Genomic DNA, 24,522 nt, shown 5'->3' on the forward strand with positions numbered 1-24,522 from the left:
TAAAATGCAGGAGTACTTAAAATATTCTGTAAAATCAGTCAGGCTATGTGTATAAGGTATATGTGAAACATATATGAATTTCTTGTTTAGACTTTGGTCCCATTCCTAAGGTATCTCATTATGTATGTGTCATATTCCAAGATAAAAGAATTGTAATCTCAGCAACTCAGGATGCTGAGACAAGAGGATCACAAATTCAAAGCCAGCCTCAGCAATTTAGCAAGACCCTAAGCAATTTAGTGAGACTTGGTCTCAAAATAAAAAGTTAAAAGGGCTGGGGATATGGCTCAGTGGTTGAGCGCCCCTGGGCTTAATTCCCCAGTATATACCCCACATCTGGCCAAAATGTTTCAGATTTTGGATTAGAGATGCTCAACCTGCAATGTATTTAAAAAGTATCCCTGGAAAACTTGATGCTGATTTTGTGGGCCATCTATATCTTACTAATTTATTTTAATGAATTAATATGTGATCCTTAAATCTGCTTATGTAAATTTAATAGCTGATATTTGGTTTTAAGTGACAATGTAGTAAAAAAATCAGTAACATTTTTGTTTTTAAGCTTTTTACAGTTATCTTATTTAAGTACTTTAAAAAATTACTGAGTATGTGATAAAGAATCTCTAGCACCGATATCCTATTCAAAAAATTATTTAGACAATGCATTATGATAAACATAATGAAAATTATTTTACAGCTTTATTTTCCTAATTGAATGCAACAAACTCTGAGGGATCTTCTATGCACCAGCAACTGTTCCTAGCACTGAGCATACAAAAATAAAACAGTCCATGCCCTCCCTCCAGAAGCCTAAAGACCAGAGGAAAAATAAATGCTTAAATCAATAAATAATTTTAATACAATGTGGTAGAGGTAGACACAGAAGGGAGAGGCTCTTAACCTAAGTGAAGGGAGATGAGGGACTGGATAGAAGGCACAGGGGAAATCATCAAAAGAAGGACATCATGATGATGCCTGAGCAGAGTCTTGAAAGATGTGCAGGCACTACCAGATAGAGAATGGGGTGAAAATATCAACAAGTCATAAAAGTGTGAAATAGCATATTAAATCATAGGAAACACAAATCGAAATTTTGAAAAATTGTGTTCTACCAGCACCTAATGGCCTTATGTGATTGTGGTTCCATAAAACTTTGCCATTTCAACCTCTATATGCTTATAGTAGGGGGCAAGTAAACACCATTTGCAGGTTATATCCATCTATAACATGGAAAGGGACCTGAAAATGAAAAATGGCTACCACAAAAAATCTATGTGTCAAAAGCAGAAGCTAATAACAAGACAGAGAGAGAGAGAGAGAGAGAGAGAAAATAAAACTGCACAATAACCTAGAAACATTTAGTGTAGGGTTATTCAGTTCTACATAGTTTAAAACTCCCTGTGAGAACAAACTGTATAACAATACATTCTTAACAGACGAAGGACCTAGAGTCACTGAGATAATGTCATTTGTTATGGACCTTGTTTATAAGGCAGAAGGCTGTACAATAAATATACTCAGAAAGATCCAATATTATTAAAATAAAATCCACCAAGAAAGCTACCAATCATTACCTGTGAAAGTCATCCTGTGGGCCATATCATTTCCCAATCATACCAAATATAAGAGATTATAACACAAATATTAAAATTTAGAGATACATAAAGAGTCTTTGGATAGAAAATATTTAGGGTCACATATTGTGAGAAAAGAAAAAGGCTATCAAGCCTGGTTTATTACATGCATTAACTCTTTTCATTTTTACATGACAAGATTTCTATTTCAAAAGCATATTTCATCCAATATCTTCAAACATAAAAAGTTTCAATAAAAATAAATGTCTGGGGCTGGGGTTGTGGCTCAGTGATACAGCGCTTGCCTGGCATGGGTGAGGCAATGAGTTCAATTCTCAGCACCACATATAAATAAATAAAATAAAGGTCCATTGACAACTAAAAAATATTTTTAAATAAATAAACAAATTTCTGTTGGTGAAGTAAAATATTAATTAATGAAAAGCTATTTTATATACTAAAAGAATGGACCATATAGTCTTACACTTTACGATAAACTACAGTATATTAATTCAACCCTCAAATTAGGCAGAAAATAAAGGTAATCCATAAAATATTCTACTTCCTTACATTGCCAAGAAAGGTATGTGCTATAGGTCAAATGCTATTCTTAGACTGAACCCAAAATATCAAGATATAAAAATATTTAAATGTCAAAAACATGAGACAGATTAGTCAATCTTGGGTGACTATAGTGAAACTAGATGCTTTACTACATCAACTACTCTGTTCTCAAGGACCTGCTGTTAGAATAGCTAAACACATCATCATATTTTATTTTTTTATTAAATGTTTAAGTTTTTGCAGTAAGCATACTATACACCATCTATGTCTATGGACCTATAGATTTAATCTAAAGTCATCTAAATTCATAACCTTTTAAAACCACTGATCCATATTCTCTTTTTTCACTTACAGTCTATATATTCTGAATTAAATTTTACACATTCCTTTCCTCTTCAGAAAATCTTTATCAGGTTTACCTAAAAGTCTGCTAGGACACCAGTATTCTAAAACACACCATGTAGTTTAGGTTCTTTATTTCACATTGAATAAATGAATTCAGCAATAACATTTATAGAGAAACACTCCAGTTTCTATGGATTTACACAATTTTATATATTTATTCTTGATAAATGATATGATTAAAACTAGGAAAAACTGTGGTGGAGTACTGATTTATAACTTCACAAAAATAATTATTTGTAATAATTAAAGCATGAGAGCTTTTAAAATTCTTTTTCCCATAGAATACAGCAACCCAACTTTTTTTTTTTTAACTGTTCTTGGCCAATGAAACCTTTACATGCTAAAAATTACACTTCATAAACCATTATTTAAATGTTCATAGTGCAAAAGTTTTTAAGTAATTTTCTAAACCTTGATATCAAAAATTAAAAGCATAAAGAAATTTTCACAAGAAAACATTTGAAGCATTATTCAATAATGATTATTTAAGAGTTTTTATTTAATAAATAATTCTGTTCATTGAATTATATCATTTGGCATTTGTTTAGAGAAAAAATGTTTATGTGGACCAAGGCAGTAAAAAAGTTTCATAAGCAAATCCATGTACTGGATTTGATGACTTAGGACTGTATTATTACACTTAATCATATTGTGAAACAAAGCTTTACCATATTTATCTATGTCCCAAAGTATATAATCATATTTTCATAATTTCACATGCTCTAGAATAAAGCTGCCAAAGATCAAGGTTCATTGTCAATAAGAGATCCTTTGATTATTATGAAGAAAATATCCATGATTTACCAAAATAACTTACAATTAGTTGTGTCAGTATTTCAGTTTTAAACAGAATAAATACTTTTTAAAATTCTCCTTTTCTATATAAGCCTCTTCCCCCAAGTTGAGACACATCTGCCATTTTCAAACTTTTGGTGAAAAGACTATTGAAGAGTCTACAATAGCAGTGTGTAATTTTCGTTACCCCAAGGAAGTACTTACTATTTTTTTTTTTTTTTAAAGCAGGAAGGATACTTTTATGACTTCCAAGTCAATTCAAATGAAACTCTTAATGTGAACCTGATCTGTGCTTTGGGTAAAATAAGGGTTCATTAGAAGATAGAATTCCAAATAAACTTCAAGTGACAATAACTTTAAAATGGACCTTTTCCATATAATAGAAAAAAAAAAAAGTAGTCTCTGTACTCAGAACAAGTCACTCCGATCAGCCTAATTACAATGGACATTGAGACCAAGGACGAAGAAGAAACGTCCCAAAGCTCTATTCTACCCCAAGTTTGTTGCTAATTCAGGGACGACCCATAAATGTTCTTCCTCTGCAAACTTAGCATTGACCCCTCGAGTCTGACAACCCATAAGAAACAAATGCGAAGATAACTTTTCAAAGTTGGGGGAGGGAATGTATGAGAACTGACACTCTTTGCCCTCTGAAATACTTCACATTTACTTTTGACAAAATAAATAACTGGAAGCAAAACCGAGATTCAGAAGGAACTTTGCCGCGTGCACTGGTAGAGCTCCTCAAAGACCCCTCAAGAAAAGTGTGCTGGGGGCTCACCTTCCATGTCGCCGCCGGGCTCCGCTGGTCTGCAGCAGCCGCTTTGGCCGCCCGGCCGCTCCACGTGCTCCTGCCGTCGCCGGGACGCAGCACGCAGCTGGCGGGAGATTCCTGACTCGGGGAGTCCCCCGGGATCTGGCCGCCGCGTCGGCGCAGATTGAAGGGGCCCCCGGAGCCAGCGACCCGGTGGTGCGCTGGGTTACAGCGGCGCTGGCTGGCGGTGACTTTAAAAGACGCTCGAGTTCACCACCGAGCGCCGTAGGTTTCCGCACCTTCAGCCGGTTTTGAACGACAAACCCGAGGAACCCCCGGTAGCATGGAAGTAGCACATCTGTGAATGTCTCAGAACGTCTATTTTTGAAGGATAACGGACGAGAGAGTAAAGTCACATGGAGAGGGTGTCTGCTTTGCTTTCTTGGCCAGCTCAAGTTCACAGAGGTTGTGTCTTAAATTGAAAGACTCAAATTTATTTATTTATTTTTGCCTAGATGCAGGGATGATAGCTTGAAAAAACCCTCATTGAGAACTTTGTTTTCCTTTCTGGGAGCTATTTGGTTTGTTTGCCATTACTCATAAAATACTTATACATATTTATTTTCTACTACCCTGCCTCCTCCTAAATAGGAAACTTTCAAAAATACATATATAATGTATCAGAAAACTAAGTAAAGAAAGTGAAGAGGGGAGTGGTGAGATAGTAAAATTAACTGAAAGATGTTAGTTCACAGAGATACCACTCAATATTTTTCCCCAACATCCTCCCCACTTTATAGATATAAAGCATATATCTGACTGTAGGGAGAAGAAAAGGGAAGTTTCCTTTTTCCTTTTCCTCTCCCTTAGAGTAGTAATGTGTTCCACTGTTGCATATTAAGAATGCCGTTATGGAAAATAATAAAACTTTAAAAATAAAAGGTAACTTTAACCACTCACCAAGATCTTAAGGGACATTATTTAGGTGAGTACTAACAATGATCCCCAATGTGTTGAGTGGACAATATACAAATGATTCCACTGCCATCCTTGGTAGAAAATCATATTGTTGGAATATACAAATATATTTGAGGGCTGGGGTTGTGGCTCAGAGGTAGAGCCTTGCCTACCATGCGTAAGGCACTGGGTTCAATTCTCAGCATCACAGAAAAAATAAAATAAGGATATTGTGTCCACCTATAACTAAAAAAAATAAATATTAAAAATATATTTGAGACTTAAAGTTGAGGATTTTTACATTAGCTAACCATATCAAAAGAAACTCATGTTTAGGAGTTAAAATATACATACTGTATGCTTATGAATTTGTTTAAATAGCCCCCCTTGGGGCTGGGGATGTGGCTCAAGTGGTAGCGCGCTCGCCTGGCATGCGTGCGGCCCGGGTTCGATCCTCAGCACCACATACAAACAAAGATGTTGTGCCCGCCGAAAACTGAAAAATAAAGATTAAAAAAGAAATTCTCTCTCTCTCTCTCTCTCACACTCTCTCTTTAAAAAAAAAAAAGAAATTTAAAAAAAGTTTAAAAAATAAATAAATAAATAGCCCCTTGGTATAGATGGTCTGCACTATTTATATATTTTTAATTTTTTAAAACTAAGCATCTAACTCGTACTTGCTTTAACATCACAGCATCACAGTAGCATCTCTATAGCTATGAGTTGGAGTTCTGCAGGATAATATCAATTTCAGAGAAATACTCTAAACACTAGGTTTAATTTTAGTACTGAAAGGGGAAATTTGTTGTTTGTTAGTTTCTAAAAGCAAAAAATAGCACATCAAAATTAGCAGAAGAGGAACTGTAAACTTTCACAGGGATGGTGTCAGGATGAATTGTTATTTGGTTATTAAAAAGTTACAAAGAAACTTTTATTATCATCTATAACAGTTTTCTTGCTATCTAACAATGGAATGCACGGCTACTCTGTAAACATTTAGTTAAGTATTGAGTATTTTAGACTCTACAGTATATTTAAAGGATAAAAAATGGATAAAATAATTTATGTAGCTACTGCATCCTCAAGGTGGAGCATAAATCCCACTCTTTAAGTGTAGCCTGCACACAGTGTCTTCTTTCCAAAAATTACAGAAAGGGGAAAGGGAGTAACTTAAAAAAAAAAGAACATTTTTAGTTGTAGGTGGATACAATACCTTTATTTTATTTTTATGTGGTGCTAAGGATTAAACCCAGTGCCTCACACATGCTAGGCAAGTGCTCTACCTCTGAGCCATACCCCAGCCCAGGGGGTAATTTTTTAGTGGAAAAAACTGACAAAACCCTACCTTTGCCAGGCAATCAAGGTTAACATCAACAGTGGTAAGGCAGGTTACAGTATGTACCCTTGATAAGATGTAATGTCACATAATTTTACCTCTGTGGTCTTCCTCTCAAAACCCCACAATCCTAGTCTAATAAGAAAAATATCAGACAATTTCTAATAGAGGCTTTCTACAAAATACTTGATCACTTAAGTCCAGGTCATGGTCATCAAAAACAAGGAAAGTCTGAGAAACTGTCATAGCAAAGGGAAATCTAAGGGGACATGACACTGAATGAAGTGTGAGATCCTGAATGGGCCCCTGGATCAGAAACACTGAGGTTAAAAACTAAGGATATCTGAATCAACCATAAACTTCAGTTAATAGTAATGTATTGATTTATTGTGTGGAAATATACTATACTAATGGAAGATGTCAAATAACAGGAAAAACTGGGTGAGGATCCATGAAAATCCTACACTATCTTTGCAATTTTTCGGTAAATGGAAAACCTCTAAGTTTATTTTAAAAGAGTGGATGGGTACTTTCAACAGACAACTAGCACACATTTGAAGAAGACTTAGCAGAGCCACCCTGTATTGCATGGGTATCACAAAATCAATTACTTTATGGTAAGTGGCAAGTCAGTAAAACACTATAGATATATAATGTTTGATTAAAACTGGAATGACAAACTTCTAGGGAACCGAATACCTAAATTTGTCTTCATCATCATCACCTTAAAAAGGGAAGAGTTGAGACTAAACCATGAATCTAGACAGGGCAACTGACAATGGGTGGATCTGACTCATTGAATCACATTTCATGGCTTAGTCTATGTAGGCAAAATTAACAGTGACTAAAAACGAAATTACTGACAAAGGTTGCTCCTGGACCGTCTGAGAGAGTCCAAATACTGACTCGGCTCTAGGGAAATAAAACTGAAAACTCTTGATCTCACCCAAAATAACCATTCTGCACCCTGTCTGAACCTTGGGCTCTCTACCTACTCAAAACCACTACTGAGGGTGACGTCCCGCTGCTAAGAAGTAGACAACACATAGGGCCTTTCGGGCCACAAACCTAGTAGGCAAGAAGGAACCATGGACGACGTGGGTGCCATCTGTGGTGACACTCTGGTATTGACTTATCATCCATCCCCTCCGGAAAAGCACAGTGGGCTCGTGACTTTCAAATTGGGCCCATTTTCTTAAAGTTACTCCCCAATTAATGGGCTGACTCCACACCATCGCCCACTTGAAGCTGAAAACCAAGAGTCAACTTTACTATGTACGGAAAGGCCTGGAGGCGCCTTGGTGCACTAGTGTTTCTTCCAGGTCTTGGTTTTGTGGACAGAAAGCAGTTAGGGAAACACTGGTAGTGATTTTGAAGGAGACTGGTCGCAGAGTTGCAAACGCAGTTCATGGGGAAAGGGGCACATGAAATTCCCACGCGGGACGCTGTTTTTTTTTTTGTGTGTGTGTGTGTGTGTGTGTGTGTGAGAAATTAATTCTCCCAAGCTTCTCCCTTCCTCTGGTCCTCATGTGATGGTCCTCGGGCCCACGTGTTCTTTTGGAGAGCACCTCAGTCCTTAGTCTACGGAAATCCCCAGCCCGCAGAGCCCTGAGTTCGTTTTCCTCGCTCTCTTCTTCGCTTGGGGGCCGAGAGCGCGGGAAAATGGCGCCGACACGAGGCGCGAAGGGCAGCACGACGGCCGCCGCCGCGCGTGCGCCAGGGGCGGGGCGCTCTCCTTCAGCTCACTCGCCCCGCCCCGCGCGCGCGCTTGGAGCACGCACGCGCCTTCCGGTGGGGGCTGCCTCCGCTGTAGCGACGGACGGGTAGAGTCGGCGACCCCGGCGGTTTGCTCCGCTGTGTGGGGGAGCGATGGGAAGGTACTGGGCAGGGGTTGAGGTAGGAAGGAGCCCACCTGTCGACGCCTCCCGCCACTTTAGCCCCTGAGCCGTGATGCGAGCGTGGGCCCTTCTCTCCGCGGTGCTCTGGTACCTCACAGGAGGTGTGGATTGTCCCACCGTGCCCCCAAGTCTGCCCGAGATTCCCGGCCCTGCCTCCTCGGTTTCGCCCTACCCTGTCCCACTCTGAGCCCTGGCTCCTTTTCTAACTAAAAAGTCAGTGGTTTCTTTCCTCCGCAGTTGGATGCCAGCGTTCATCCTTACTCAATAAAAAAGGCTTCGTTTTTGGCAAGATAGGACACCCAGGTAATAAGGACCTCTTCTCACGGACGGCCTTTCAGAAAAGTCCAGGATGCCATGGACCTGCTAGGGTTGTTCCCCCAGAGGAAAAGGGTGCGAACGTGCGCTGTGCATCTGCCCTGTGCCCTGCAGTTCATGAAGATTGCATCTTTTCATCCTGAACAGCGACCCTAGCTAGTTGTATCGCCTTGCCTAGAGCCGCACAGCTCTTAAGGAGCCAGGATTCAACGCAGATCTCTTGTTGTGATGGCAACTCACTTCCAAATGGTTCTGCTGCTTTGCAACGTGGGAGCCCCACCCACAGGGGTGATTTCCTGGGCTGGAAGTCGCTCTGTGTGAAAGTCTGTCGTCCCTCCCCTTGTTAAGTAGATCTCCTATTCATCCATTAAGAGTCAACTCAAATGTTATTCACTGTGGTGTAACTTTACCATACTCCCCAAGGAAAGCTAGTCACCCAGCTACTTTTAGATAACTGGGCCTGATCACAGTATGTCATGTTTGAACCCTCTCCCTCAACACCACCACTGCCACCAAATTGTAGGATAATGCCTTTGTATATTCAGGGCCTGGCATTCAATAGGCTTTAAAATTAATATCTTGGGACAGTATTCCAAGCATACCATCATATTATCTGAATCAGAATTCGTAATTGCTGCAGGGCCTGGTGGCACACGCCTGTGATTAGGAGACTGGGGCAGGAGGATCATGAATTCATAGACAACCTCAGCAACCTAACAAGACCTGTCTCTAAATAAAGTATAAAAAGAGTTTGGGGATGTGGCTCAGTGGTTAAGCGCACCTGGGTTCCATTCCCAATACAAAAGAAAAGCAAAAGAAACAAGCAAAAAACATAATTGCAGAACACTGTCCTAGAATGCCTCCTATGGGCTTAATTATTGTGCCCAACAAAGGAAATTTACAGTGGAATACCAGGTGTCCCTTAGAAAGAATAATTATCTTTAAAATAATTTTGCAGTGAATTCAAGGCTTTCTCTGGACTTTAAATTGATTCCATTATCCCTTAAAAAAATTATGATTTTAGCCCAGTATGGTGGTGCACGTTGAGGCAGAACGTTCACAAATTCAAAGCCAGCCTCAGCAACTTAGCAAGGCCCTAAGCAACTTAGGGAGACACTGTCTCAAAACAAAACAAAACAAAAAAAATGGGCTGGGGATATGGCTTAGTGGTTAATCGCCTCTGGGTTCAATCCCTGGTACTGCACCCCTAGCCCTGAAAAATTTGAGCAGCCATATGTGGTGATCCATGTGTGCTGTAATCCCAGCACTGAAGAGACTGAGGCAGGAGGGTTACAAGTTCAAGCCCAGCCTGGACAATTTAGCAAGACCCTGTCTCAAAAGTAAAAAGGACTGGGGATGTAGCTCAGTGGTAGAGAGCCCTGAGTTCAATCCACAGTGCCCTAAAAAATTTTTAAGATTTCAGTGAGTTCTGAACTTGTACATCCAAATGACTTTCTAAATGTCTTATGTACATAGAATAAGAATATCATGGCCCTAACAGTCTATAGAGTTGTTAAAACTTAACCATGAGAAGCAAGGAGAAATTCAGACTACCATCCTAAATGCTATAATCACTGATTTTTTATTTTTTTGGTACTGGGATTGAACCCAAGGGTGGTGGTTAACCACTGAGCCACATCCCCAGCCCTTTTTTATATTTTATTTAAAGACAGAGTCTCACTGAGTTGCTAAGTGCCTAGCTAATCTGCTGAGACTGCCTTTGAACTCTCAATCCTAATTTCTTAGCCTCCCAAATTGCTGGGATTACAGGCCTGCGCCACTGTGCCAACTTTATAATCATTGATTTTTAAAAGTCTGAAACCACCAGGCATGGAAGCCCACACCTGTAATTCTACAGCTCAGGAGGGTGAAGCAGGAGGATGGCAAGTTCAAAGCCAGTCTCAGCAACTTAGTAAGGCCCTAAGCAATTTAGGGAGATACTGTCTCAAATTAAAAAAAAAAAAAAAAAAAAAAAAACTTAAGAAAGAACAAATTAGTATCCTTGGTATGAGTGTATTTTGTAGTTTTGCTATGTAATGTAGTTATACATTATTTTATTTTGTCACAGTGAAAATATATGTAAAATTACATCAAAATAGCCCAGTCCTTATCTGTATGGATTTGAATCGTGCTAATACAGAAACAGTGGATCCCACCTACTTATGGATTGGGCCAAAGGAAAAGACATTAACAGGTAAATTATTTGATTTTAATATAATTTTAATGATGTGAACATTGTTTTTAAAAAGCACTGTCATTTATTGAAAAGAACAAATTTAGTTTTGACTGCAGTTTTTACCTTGCCCTACACTTGGATAAATAGTGTTATATGTTAGTCTATGCCTTAATTTCTCCAAAATCTGAAACAGTATTTTTTTTCTTATTTTTTCATGGTGTTGGAAATTGAATCCAGGGCCTTATACATGCTAGGAAATGCTCTTTCACTAAGTTACATCAACAGCCCTTGAAGCAGTTAATTTTGTATCTTACTTCTGAGCTATATTCATTCAAATATCTTTATTTTATCTTTGTACCACCAGTAAAATGAGATGAGATATTTAATAGGTAATTTTTCATGATGTTAGAAGAGTGCCTTGGGATATAAGTATTATTAATTAATTTGGCTTATGTGAAGAAATTATATTTCATTTACTGAATTACTGGCATAAACTAATTGAAACTAGATGCTAAGAAGTGAATCAAAGTAAACCAATATACATTTCATTTCAAAAGTGTACTTATGTGGCTTTTCATAGAGTAATATGATAGAATTAAGATTTTGTTAGATTCTTGGAGTTGAAATAATCCATTAGTTTTTTTAAATGTCTGTGTCTATTTGTAACCCAAATTTACTAAATAACTTTTGAATTGTTATCTGTTAAATAACCAAATAATTTACTATTTCTGCGTAGACAATAGTCGAATAAGTATAACAGAAACGGGAAAGCTAATGGTGAGAGATTTTCTGGAGCCTTTGTCTGGACTTTATTCATGTACTCTTTCTTATAAGACTGTCAAAGCAGAAACCCAAGAAGAAACTACAGTAAAGAGGAGATATGAATTTATGATCTTTGGTGAGAATGAGCACATTTTAATTTATATATTTAGTTTGAATCAGAATTATAAGATTTCTTCATTTAGTGAAAATGAATCTGGTATAGGTAATCATTATGATTTATGGATATTTTGAGGTGTGTTTAATTAGGTAAACTCAAATTAACAAGTTTGTCCTAAATAACTCTCTTTTAACTCCCTACTTTCTACTACCTGTGTATGTAAGTACAAACTACTTTATCCAGGTATTTTTCCAGGTAATTTAAAAACTGATATTCAATTCTATAACAGCAGTGATACTTTCTGCAAATGAAGACCCTCCCCAAAAGCAATCTTTTTTTTTTTCTTGATGCTCTTATCTATATAGGCAACCCACAGAAGCCATTTTTCTTCTTCTAAGTAGATAAATATCAGATGAAAATAACTTTTTTTCAGTAAAATTATTAGTTTTATATGTTTTGTGAGGATAAATTGTTAAAGCGTTTTACTAGATAAGGTTTCTATGTTTATTTGCAATATTGATGGGATTTAATATTACATGTTATTTGAAAAATGTTTGATAGAACAATTAATGCTAGGCACAATTGTTTTCATTCTCATCTTTTTTCAAAGCCTATCGGGAACCTGATTATTCATATCAGATGGCTGTACGTTTTACTACAAAGTCCTGTGTAGGAAGATATAATGATCTGCTCTTTAGAGTGCTGAGGAAAATCTTGGATAATTTGATCTCTGATTTGTTGTGCCATGTCGTGGAACCATCATATAAATGCCATTTTGTTAAAATTCCAGAACATAGCCTTTTACATGAGCTGTTCATAGCTTTTCGAGGTAAAAACAAATTTTAAAACATTTCTTTAATTTTATGAGTTTAGTCCTGAATGATTAATTATTGCATGATATGAAATATCTTATAAATAATGGGTTTAAAATATTTGTTAAACACTAAAATATATTGTTGCCTGGTTATGGTTTTAAAAATTAGCATACAAGTTATTTACCTTCAAATATGATATATTTTTGCTTGTAATTTAGAAGTCAATATCAATTAATTATCATAGCATTTAATTATATAATATTTTATTTGTAACTTCTTATAGAATTTTTAATTGTATTTTTGAGCCTTTAATAACAGGGAGTAACCAAACACAGGCTTTTTTTTCCTATTTTTAAAAAAAATTTTTTGCTTGTAGATGGACACAATACCTTTATTTTTATTTATTTATTTTGATGTGCTGAGGCTCAAACCCAGCGCCTCCCACTGAGCACAAACCCAGCCCATTTTTTTTCCCTTGTAGTTACTTCCATTAGCCCCCAGATGGAGTAAAGTCATAATGTATAAATTATTCAAATTGTACATCTAACTTTACTACTAGGACTAGATAGCTAGATGAAGTGAACATGTGCTTGCATACTAAATAAAGTGCTTGGGGCTTTATTGAAATGTTTGGAACTGTTTAGAATCCTTTTGTGAACCTATCATGTTTTCCTCCCCAGTTGATCCTTTTGCTCCAGGGTGGAAAAGTGCATGCAATGATAGTGTTGACTGTGAAGATATCACTAATCGTAATATCCTCAAGGTGAGAAATTTATCACAAGGAAAAAGAACTTGAACAGTCAGTAAAGCTATTTAAAAATTTTGTAAGCCTGGCACAGTGGTATATGCTGGTAATCCCAGTTACATGAGAGGCTGAAGAAGGAGGATCTCAAGTTCAAGGATCTCAAGTTTAAGGCCAGCCTCAACATTTAGAGAGGCCCTTAGCTTTGGCAACTTACTGAGGCCCTGTCTCAAAAAAACAAAGTTGAGGATGTAGTTCAGTGGTATAGTGCCTCTGGGTTCAAGCCCCAGTACTGGAAAAAAATATATAATATGTGTGTGTGTATTTATTCATGTTGTGAATGTTTATCCTTAGTAAAAACATTTGTAAGAAATATATTTAAATTATTATTTTAAAATATATATGTAGTTGAGTGGGGTAGCTCATACCTATAATCCCAGCAATTTAGGAGGCTGAGGCAGGAAGATCACAAGTTTGAGGCCAGCCTCAGCAATTTAGCAAGGCCCTAAGAAACTTAGAAAGACCCTGTCTCAAAATAAAAACAAAAAAGGCTGGGCATGGTGGTGCACACCTGTAATCCCAGCAACTCAGGAAGCTGAGGTGGGAGGATAGCAAGTTTGAGGTCCTAAGCAACTTAATGAGAACCTATCCCCAAAAATAAAAAGAGCTGGTATGTAGCTCAGTGGTAAAGAGCCCTTGAACTAAAACCCCGGTACCAAATAAGTAAATAGATAACTAAATAAGTAACATTTTTTTAAAGAGTAAAAAATTAAAAAGACCAAGGATGTAGCTCAGTGGTGAAGCACCCCTGGCTTCAATCTCCACTACTAAAACAAAAACAAAATACACCAGCCAGACACAATGCCACAAATAACTCAGAAGGCTGAGGCAAGTTTAAGGCCACCCTCAACAATTTAGAGAAGCCCTTAGTGAGATCCTGTCTCAAATAAAAATAAAAAGGGTTGGTGATGTAGCTCAGTGGTTAAGTGCCCCTAGATTCAATCCCCAGTACAAAACCAAAACAACAACAACAAAGCAAATATAATGTAGTAATGACTTTTGGTTTCAATGTTTTTAAACTGACATTGAGATTCTTGGCTATTTCAAAAGGTTATTATTTTTTAGAGTGGCACATCTGGAATATTATGTAGTTTCCAGAATAATATGCATTTTATCTATAATTGAAGGATTGATCCCTGGTTTTTTTCCCCAAAAGATGATTAAGAGTGAAGATTGAAGAATAACCTCACAATCTAGGTTAAACCAGTAGTTCTTCCAAAATTGTATCTGTTCTAGTCATAACAGCTCTCATTTTCTCTGCCATCCTCAGAGACTAAGGACATAGTCTTAAAAATCCCATTCTCTTGGTCTAGTTCCTAAGCCTATACCATTCTTGGTCTAATTCCTATATCATTAACGTTGTGTATGACTTATGGGACATAACTCCATTAATATTAGTTATTAAACTCTGTACTCAAGAAATAATACAAAATTTACATTATTAGTTTGTGATGCTGGTTAGAGAGAATTCTTTGTTTCCATTTTACATTGTTCTAGGTTTTTCATATGAGCAAATAGAATTAGAAATAATGAACTCCCAGTTATCTACATAAGGAATGGATATGTTACAAGTAATTCAAAACAAGAAAGTTTGTTTGTTTTTGCAGTACTGGGAATTTGAACCCAGGGGCACTCTACCACTGAGCTACATCTCTACCCCTTATTTTTTTATTTTGAAACAGTCTCACTGAATTGCCCAAATTGGCCTTGAACTTTTGATCCTCCTCCCTCAGCCTCTGAATCGCTGGTATTATAGGTGTGTGCCAACAGGTTCCTGGTTAATTTAAGTTTGTTTTTTTTTTAACTTTATTTTTTCTTAACCATTTTACACATGAATTTACAATAGTTGATAAGGTTAAGACTAGACTAATTTTAGACTTTTTAGTCTTATACAACTTTTTTTGGAATTCACCTGTTGTACAAAGCATGGAATGTTTATGCTACTTTTTTTTTCATTTATTGTGTACAATTTTTTTTATTGGTTGTTCACAACATTACAAAGCTCTTGACATATCATATTTCATACATTAGATTGAAGTGGGTTATGAACCCCCAATTTTACCCCAAATGCAGATTGCAGAATCACATCAGTTACACATCCACAATTTTACATAATGCCCATTAGTAATTGTTGTATTCTGCTACCTTTCCTATCCCCTACTATACCCCCTCCCCTCCCCTCCCATCTTCTCTCTCTACCCCATCTACTGTAATTCATTTCTCTCCTTGTTTATTTTCCCATTCCCCTCACAACCTCTTATATGTAATTTTGTATAGCAATGAGGGTCTCCCTTCATTTCCAATTTCCCTTTTCTCTCCCTTTCCCTCCCATCTCATGTCTCTGTTTAATGTTAATCTTTTCTTCCTGCTCTTCCTCCCTGCTCTGTTCATAGTTGCTCTCATTATATCAAAGAAGACATTTGGTATTTGTTTTTTAGGGATTGGCTAGCTTCACTAAGCATAATCTGCTCTAGTGCCATCCATTTCCCTGCAAATTCTATGATTTTTGTCATTTTTATTGCTGCATAGTACTCCATTGTGTATAGATGCCACATTTTTTTTATCCATTCATCTATTGAAGGGCATCTGGGTTGGTTCCACAGTCTGGCTATTGTGAATTGTGCTGCTAGGAACATCGATGTGGCAGTATCCCTGTAGCATGCTCTTTTAAGGTCTTCAGGGAATAGTCCGAGAAGGGCAATAGCAGGGTCAAATGGTGGTTCCATTCCCAGCTTTCCCAGGAATCTCCAAACTGCTTTCCAAATTGGCCGCACCAATTTGCAGTCCCACCAGCAATGTACAAGTGTACCCTTTTCTCCACATCCTCGCCAGCACTTGTTGTTGTTTGACTTCATAGTGGCTCCAATCTTACTGGAGTGAGATGGTATCTTAGGGTGGTTTTGATTTGCATTTCTCTGACTGCTAGAGATGGTGAGCATTTTTTCATGTACTTGTTGATTGATTGTATGTCCTCCTCTGAGAAGTGTCTGTTCAGGTCCTTGGCCCATTTGTTGATTGGGTTATTTGTTATCTTATTGTCTAATTTTTTGAGTTCTTTGTATACTCTGGATATTAGGGCTCTATCTGAAGTGTGAGGAGTAAAAATTTGTTCCCAGGATGTAGGCTCCCTATTTACCTCTCTTATTGTTTCTCTTGCTGAGAAAAAACTTTTTAGTTTAAGTAAGTCCCATTTGTTGATTCTTGTTATTAACTCTTGTGCTATGGGTGTCCTATTAAGGAATTTGGAGCCCGACCCCACCATATGTACATCGGAGCCAACTTTTTCTTCTATCAGACGCAGAGTCTCTGATTTGATATCAAGCTCCTTGATCCATTTTGAGTTAACTTTTGTGCATGGCGAGAGAAAGGGATTCAGTTTCATTTTGTTGCATATGGATTTCCAGTTTTCCCAACACCATTTGTTGAAGATGCTATCCTTCCTCCATTGCATGCTTTTAGCCCCTTTATCAAATATAAGATAGTTGTAACTTTGTGGATTAGTCTCTGTGTCCTCTATTCTATACCATTGGTCCACCCGCCTGTTTTGGTACCAGTACCATGCTGTTTTTGTCACTATTGCTCTGTAATATAGTTTGAAATCTGGTATCGCTATACCGCCTGATTCACACTTCCTGCTTAGAATTGCTTTTGCTATTCTGGGTCTTTTATTTTTCCATATGAATTTCATGATTGCTTTATCTATTTCTACAAGAAATGCCGTTGGGATTTTGATTGGCATTGCATTAAACCTATAGAGAACTTTTGGTAATATCGCCATTTTGATGATGTTAGTTCTGCCTATCCATGAACAGGGTATATTTTTCCATCTTCTAAGATCTTCTTCTACTTCTCTCTTTAGGGTTCTGTAGTTTTCATTGTATAAATCTTTCACCTATTTTGTTAGGTTGATTCCCAAGTATTTTTTTTTTTGAGGATATTGTGAATGGAGTGTTTTTCCTCATTTCCGTTTCAGAAGTTTTGTCGCTGATAATACAGAAATGCCTTTGATTTATGCGTGTTGATTTTATATCCTGCCACTTTGCTGAATTCATTTATTAGTTCTAGTAGTTTCTTTGTAGACCCTTTTGGGTCTTCTAGGTATAGAATCATGTCATCTGCAAATAGTGATAATTTAAGTTCTTCTTTTCCTATTTTTATACCTTTAATTTCTTTCGTCTGTCTAATTGCTCTGGCCAGTGTTTCGAGAACTATATTGAATAGAAGTGGTGATAGAGGGCATCCCTGTCTTGTTCCAGATTTTAGAGGGAATGCCTTTAACTTTTGTCCATTCAGAATGATGCTAGCCTGAGGCTTAGCATAGATAGCTTTTACAATGTCAAGGTAAGTTCCTGTTATCCCTAGTTTTTCTAATGTTTTGAACATAAAGGGATGCTGTACTTTGTCGAATGCTTTCTCTGCGTCTATGGAGATGATCATATGGTTCTTATCTTTAAGTCTATTGATGTGGTGAATAACATTTATTGATTTCCGTATATTGAACCATCCTTGCATCCCAGGGATGAATCCTACTTGATCATGGTGCACAATTTTTTTGATGTGTTTTTGTATTCGATTCGCCAGAATTTTATTGAGGATTTTTGCATCTAGGTTCATTAGAGATATTGGTCTGTAGTTTTCTTTCTTTGAGGTGTCTTTGTCTGGTTTCAGAATCAGGGTGATGTTGGCCTCATAGAATGAATTTGGAAGAGCTCCCTGTTTTTCTATTTCCTGAAATAACTTGAAAAGTATTGGTATTAATTCTTCTTTAAAGGTTTTGTAAAACTCCACTGTATACCCATCTGGTCCTGGGCTTTTCTTGGTTGGTAGTCTTTTGATGGCTTCTTCAATTTCATCCATTGATATTGGTCTGTTCAAATTGTGTGTATCCTCCTGACTCAGTCTGGGCAAATCATATGACTTAAGAAATTTATCGATGTCTTCACTATCTTCTATTTTATTGGAATATAGGTTTTCAAAATAATTTCTAATTGTCTTCTGTATTTCTGTAGCATCTGTTGTGATATTGCCTTTTTCATCCCGTATGTTAGTAATTTGAGTTCTCTCTCTTCTTCTCTTCGTTAGCATGGCTAAAGGTCTGTCGATCTTATTTATTTTTTCGAAGAACCAACTTTTAGTTTTGTTAATTTTTTCAATAGTTTCTTTTGTTTCAATTTCATTGATTTCCGCTCTGATTTTAATTATTTCTTGCCTTCTGCTACATTTGCTGTTGTTTTGCTCTTCCTTTTCTAGGGCTTTGAGATGAAGTGTGAGCTCATTTATTTGTTGGTTTTTTCTTTTTTTGAGGAATGACCACCAGGCGATGAATTTTCCTCTTAAAACTGCTTTCATTGTGTTCCATAGATTCCGATATGTTGTGTCTGTATTTTCATTTATCTCTAAGAATTTTTTGATTTCCTCCTTTATGTCTTCTGTAACCCATTGATCATTCAGTAACATATTGTTCATTTTCCATGTGATGTAGGATTTTTCCTTCCTTCTTTTATCATTGATTTCCAGTTTCATTCCATTATGATCAGATAAAATGCAAGGTATTATCTCCACCCCTTTATATTTACTGAGGGTTGCCCTATGGCATAATATATGGTCTATTTTTGAGAAGGATCCATGTGCTGCTGAGAAAAAAGTATATCCATTTGATGATGGTTGACATATTCTATATATGTCAGTTAAGTCTAGGTTATTGATTGTGATATTGAGTTCTATAGTTTCTTTATTCAACTTTTGTTTGGAGGATCTGTCCAATGGTGAGAGAGGTGTGTTGAAGTCACCCATAATTATTGTGTTGTGGTCTATTTGATTCTTGAACTTGAGGAGAATTTGTTTTATGAATGTCGCAGCACCATTATTTGGTGCATAAATATTGATAATTGTTATGTCTTGTTGGTGAATGGTTCCTTTTAACAGTATATAATGTCCTTCTTTATCCCTTTTGATTAACTTAGTCTTGAAGTCGATTTTATTCGATATGAGGATGGCCACCCCTGCTTGCTTACGAGGACCGTGTGCATGGTATATTTTTTCCCATCCTTTCACCTTCAGCCTGTGTATGTCTTTTCCAATCAGCTGTGTCTCCTGGAGGCAGCATATTGTTGGATTTGTTTTTTTAATCCATGATACCAGCCTATGTCGCTTTATTAGAGAGTTTAAGCCATTAACATTCAGAGTTACTATTGATATATGGTTTGTACTTCCATCCATGTTTGATTATTTATCCTTTTTTTAACAAATTTAGTTTGTTTCTCCATGATTATCTTTCCCCTCGCCCTCTGTCTTTACCAAGGCACTTCCTACTGATGGTTTTGGTTATTGTTTTTCATTTCTTCCTCGTGTAGTGTTTTGCTCAAAATGCTTTGCAATGCTGCAAATTCTTTTAACTTTTGTTTATCATGAAAGATTTTTATTTCGTTGTCATACCTGAAGCTTAATTTTGCTGGATACAGAATTCTTGGTTGGCATCCATTGTCTTACAGTGTTTGAAATACATTGTTCCATGACCTTCTTGCTTTCAGTGTCTGTGATGAAAAATCCGTTGTTAACCTTATTGGTTTACCCCTGAATGTAATCTGTCTCCTTTCTCTTGTAGCTTTTAATATTTTCTCTTTGTTCTGTATATTGGATATCTTCATAACAATGTGTCTTGGCGTTGGTCTACTGTGATTTTGTGTGCTTGGTGTCCTGTATGCATCTTCAATTTGTATATCTATTTCCTTTTTTATTTCTGGAAAGTTTTCTGTAATTATTTCATTCAGCAGGTTACTCATTCCCTTGGTTTGAATCTCTGTACCTTCTTCTATCCCGATGACTCGTAAGTTTGGTTTTTTTATGTTATCCCATAACTCTTGGATGTTTTTCTCGTGATTTTTTACCAGCCTTTCTGAGTTGGCTAGACTCTTTTCAAGATGATATATTTTGTCTTCATTATCTGACGTTCTGGCTTCTACTTGCTCCACTCTGTTAGTGATACTCTCAATTGAGTTTTTAATTTGGTTTATCGTTTTCTTCATTTCTAGAATTATTGTTTGATTATTTTTTATAATCTCTATCTCCTGATAAAGATGCTTAACTTCTTCTTTTATCTGTTTATGTAATTCATTCTCAATGTGTTCTTTCGCTGCTTGAATTTGCTGTCTTGTATTGTATCCTCTTTAAGGTTCCATTCCATCTGTCTAAGGTGTTCCTTGAGTTCTTTATATGACCATTTTTCTGATGACTCTAGGTCCTCCTGAATATTTAGGCCGTCCTGCATTGTTTGTACTCCCTTTCTTCCTTGCTTTTTGAAGCTGCTCATGTTACTTCTTGTTCTGTTTGACTGATGAGTTACTGTTTACTCCTATAAATTTATTAGATGCTTGGGAGGAAAGGTATTAGAAGGGAAGGGAAGAAGTCACTAAAGAGAATGAGAGTAAGCAAGTAGAATTCAAGGAAGGGGGATAAGATAATTGAAAAGAAATGAAAAGACAAAAGAAGAAAAAAATAGGAAATAAAAAAAGAAAAAAAATTTTTTTAAATAATTTAAAAAATTAAAATTAGAAGAAAAAAATTTAAAAAAAAATTGTAAAAAAAATTTAAAAAAACAACAAGAATAATGAAAATGAAAGAAAAACCCAAATCAAAAAAAAAGAGAAAAGAAAAAAAGAAAAAAAAAACTAATAAATGCAGTCTTAGAGTTTGATTAACTTCTCTTCCAGTAGGTGGGGCTGTGCCCACCAGGCCAAGTTTCTCCTGTCAATACACGGGAACCAATCACTGTGCAGCAGCTCCTCCTCCCAGACTGGGCGAGTCTCCAATCCTGAGTGCCTAGGGCCTCCTCATGTGTCTAGTCACTTCCCACTTTTCCTCTAGCCAGGCCCCTCTCACGGGTGCCGCTCACCACAATACTGGCTACACGCCAGGTCTGCTGCTCCCGGGAGCCCTGTTTTCATGAACGACTGGGCATACTCTCCCAGTTTGCCATTCCCTCAGACCCTAAGTTTGTAGAGCTTGGGGCTGAGAATCCTCAGCGAATTTTACTTGCCCTCCGGTAGCCACGCCCCCAGTAGCTGGTGCAAGAGACCTCAGCTGTCAGCACTGGTGGGAGCGGTAGTTCCGCGCCGCAGGTCCCACGCCACCTCTGATTCCCTTGGTCTGGCTATCGCGCTCATGGGAGAGCTGGGAGGGGCCCTTACGGGAGAGCTGGGAGGGGCCCTTAAGGTTTCCCGGATGTGTGGAGAGGGAAGGCTAGGGAATTACACACCTGTAGCCGCAGGTTTCAATGAAGTTGTCTCCTCTGCCGCAGTCTGATGACGTCAGTTCTCTGCCATGGTGGTATCTCTTGCAAATGGCGACAGTTCGTTTCCCTTTGCCGGGCGACCAATGCAACGGGTGGGTCCTGACTGTCTCTCCCAAGCCCCGTTTCAAACCTGTGGCCACTACCTATGAAGGCTCGGTAGGCATTTACCTCCGTAGGATGAGAAGGGCTGACCAGTTGTTTCAGCCGGATGGATTAGTGCTGAGTCACAGCTGTTTGCGGGAAGCAGGCGAACGGGGAGCTTGAATTCAGCCAATCCGGGCTCAGTGCGTGTTCTGAGAGGCCCAGACTGTTCGCCCCAGATCCACGTCAGCTCAGCATTGCCTAGTGATCATTTTGTTATTCAGTTGTAGTGTCAACACCCAGCAGAGCTGGCTCTCTTGGAACAGACCTAAGTTCCAGCGAAGCATTTCAGGAGCCCAGAGGGAAAGATATCCAAAGGCACTCTTTTTATGCTATTTTTAATTGCCTCTGATACAGCAGAACAAATTGGATCATGGTGTAGTAATTGTATTTTTCTCTTATACTTTTAAATCTTAGGCAAGAGACAGAATAGAAGAATTTTTTCGGAGCCAAGCGTATACTTTCTATCATCGCCTTAATAACACTGTACCAGCTATGCATTTTGTGGACCACAGTTTTCAAGTAGTACGAATGGATAGCTGTCGACCAGGCTTTGGAAAAGATGAAGGTCTACACAGCAATTGTGCTAGCTGTTGTGGTAATTATAAAATATAAATATCTACATATCTAGGTTATATAGTCAGAAGAATAGATAAATAATTATATTAGGATTATTTATTTGAATCTTTTTTTGTACCAGGATTGAACCCAGGAGTGCTTTACCACTGAGCCACATCTCCAGCCCTCTTTGTTATTTTTAGACAGGGTTTCACTAAGTTGCTTAAAGCCTTGACAAATTGCTGAGGCTGACCTCAAACTTGTGAGCTTCCTGCCTCAGCCTCCAGAGTCGCTGGAATTACAGGTGTGGGCCTGATATATACAGCTGATTTGAATCTACACCAATTCTCTTTCAGAAACATATTTACCTAAAGGGAAGTAAAAAGTCAAGGCCCAAATTTTCTAAATACAATTATATTAATGTATATTAATTCTTCCTAATATACTCTTGTATTACAAAACATTTCTATAGTGTTGATTTAAGATACTGTACTATGAAAGAAAACCACATGGTTTTGCCTAGAAAACATAGAAATAGGAACTAGAAAACTGGAAAAAGGAACTCATAGATGGGGCACTGCAAATACTGTAAAATGCCAGTACTAAAGGAAAAAATAGGGTTCTTAAATCTTTAAGATTGTCATATTGGGCTGGGGTTGTGGCTCAGTGGTAGAGCGCTCGCCTAAAATGTGGGAGGCTCTGGGTTCGATCCTCAGCACCACATAAAAATAAATAAGTAAAATAAAGGCATTGTGTCCAACTACAACTAAAAAATAAATAAACAAAAGATCATATTACAATTTTATTGGCTGAACAAGTGTATTATAGATATAGAAATGGTATGATATTGAAGGCAGATTTATATTATTGATATAAAATATCTGTAAGTTATAATGCTCTCTTCCATGTGTTTTCTTTTGCAGTGGTTTGTAGCCCTGGGAATTTCAGTCCTGATGTTGATGTTACTTGTCAGATATGTGCTTCTACCCAGGTATATGGAGCTAAGTCTTGCCCAGAAGCTTCAAACAAAAACCAGCCGGGCAATGACTAGAGGTGGAAGCTTTGTTACTTGCTTGCAGAAGTGGGGGACATAAGATGATTTGTTCACATCACAGAGCATCATAGATAGCTCTATGAAATAAGATCAGTAAGACCAAAACATTGTATAACATACATTGTAGAAACAAAAAAATAATAATTGGCATGGCATTTCTAAGAAATCATTTAATCCAGTATCTCCAGTGTACAAAGGACAGTTCAAATATTAGTGGATGATTTTTAATGAAATATGTTTTGTTGTTTACAAACAATCTGTTGCTCTGTACCTAAGACTATATTGAGGTCAAGAAGAGTAGCAAAGTATAACATAATAAAATTTTTATATTGTCTGTATATTAATTTGTTTGAAATCACTCTTATGTAAAGGCATGTATATAACCTTTGTAATTAGAACCAAAATATTACTTATTTTAGTCATTTTGCTTTTATTTTATAATTAATAGACTTAATTTTGTAGTATAGGCTTTGATTTACAGAATAATTGAGCATAGAGTTTCTTATTACCATTTACCAGAATAATCGAGCAGGAATTCCTTATTACCATCCCATATCCTCCTCCTTCCTCACACAGTTTCATCTGTTATCAACATACTGCATTTATGTATCAAATTTGTTGCAATGGATGAACCAATATTAATACATTATTATTAACTGTAGTCAGTGGTTTACATTAAAGTATCAATATTTGTGTTGTAGGTTTTCCCAATTGCATAATTAGGTATTCACCATTACAGTTTCATACAGAATACTTTCACCATCCTTAAAATTCACTATGCTTTACCCTTTCTCCCTGAGTCCTTGGCAACCTTTGATCCTCTTACTGTCTCTATAGTTTTGCCTTTTCCAAAATGTCACATAGTGTGTCGACTTTTCATATTGACTTCTAATCAGTAAGCAGTATGCAGTTAAGGATTCCCCCATGTCTTTTCATGACTTGAAAGCTCCTTTTATTGCTGAATAATATTCTACTGTATGGGATATATCATAGTGTGTTTATCCAGTCACCCATGAAGGAAATTTTGGCTGCTTCCAGTTTTTGGTAACTATAAATAAAGCTATTATAAACATTTGTGTGCAGGTTTTCGTTTGGACATACATTTCAACAACTGGGTTAATACCTAGGAGTATGATTACTGGCTTATATATGACTGTGTATAGTTTTGTAAGAAACTGCCAAACTGTCTCCCAAAGTAATTTATCATT

General features: G+C 37.1%; 2 protein-coding genes across 3 annotated transcripts in view; one reads left to right on the top strand and one right to left on the bottom strand.

Moving 5' to 3' along the window:
- Positions 1-4,295, bottom strand: part of IKZF3 (IKAROS family zinc finger 3) — an 87,235-nt gene extending 82,940 nt beyond the window's left edge. Inside the window, exon 1 of the mRNA XM_081272565.1 lies at positions 4,120-4,295. Within this exon, the coding sequence (XP_081128691.1) occupies positions 4,120-4,126 (7 nt within the window). The 5' untranslated portion in view covers positions 4,127-4,295. The remainder of the gene's footprint in view (positions 1-4,119) is intronic.
- Positions 4,296-8,335: 4,040 nt separating this feature from the next.
- On the top strand, positions 8,336-23,311 carry ZPBP2 (zona pellucida binding protein 2; the record flags this gene model as incomplete). 2 transcript variants are annotated; one of them, XM_081272825.1, is made up of 8 exons in its annotated part: positions 8,336-8,384; positions 8,521-8,586; positions 10,667-10,792; positions 11,511-11,672; positions 12,265-12,483; positions 13,150-13,232; positions 22,120-22,300; positions 23,184-23,311. In XM_081272825.1, 8 exons carry the CDS (start codon positions 8,336-8,338, stop codon positions 23,309-23,311), a joined length of 1,014 nt encoding a protein of 337 aa, XP_081128951.1. The 2 variants fall into 2 exon arrangements, with proteins under 2 accessions (XP_081128951.1, XP_081128952.1); XM_081272826.1 differs by lacking the exon at positions 8,521-8,586 and having other exon boundaries at positions 8,357-8,384.
- Between the last annotated feature and the right edge of the window lie 1,211 nt (positions 23,312-24,522).

Source organism: Spermophilus citellus, assembly GCF_964194105.1.
Source record: "Spermophilus citellus genome assembly, chromosome: 17".
Taxonomy (NCBI): domain Eukaryota; kingdom Metazoa; phylum Chordata; class Mammalia; order Rodentia; family Sciuridae; genus Spermophilus; species Spermophilus citellus.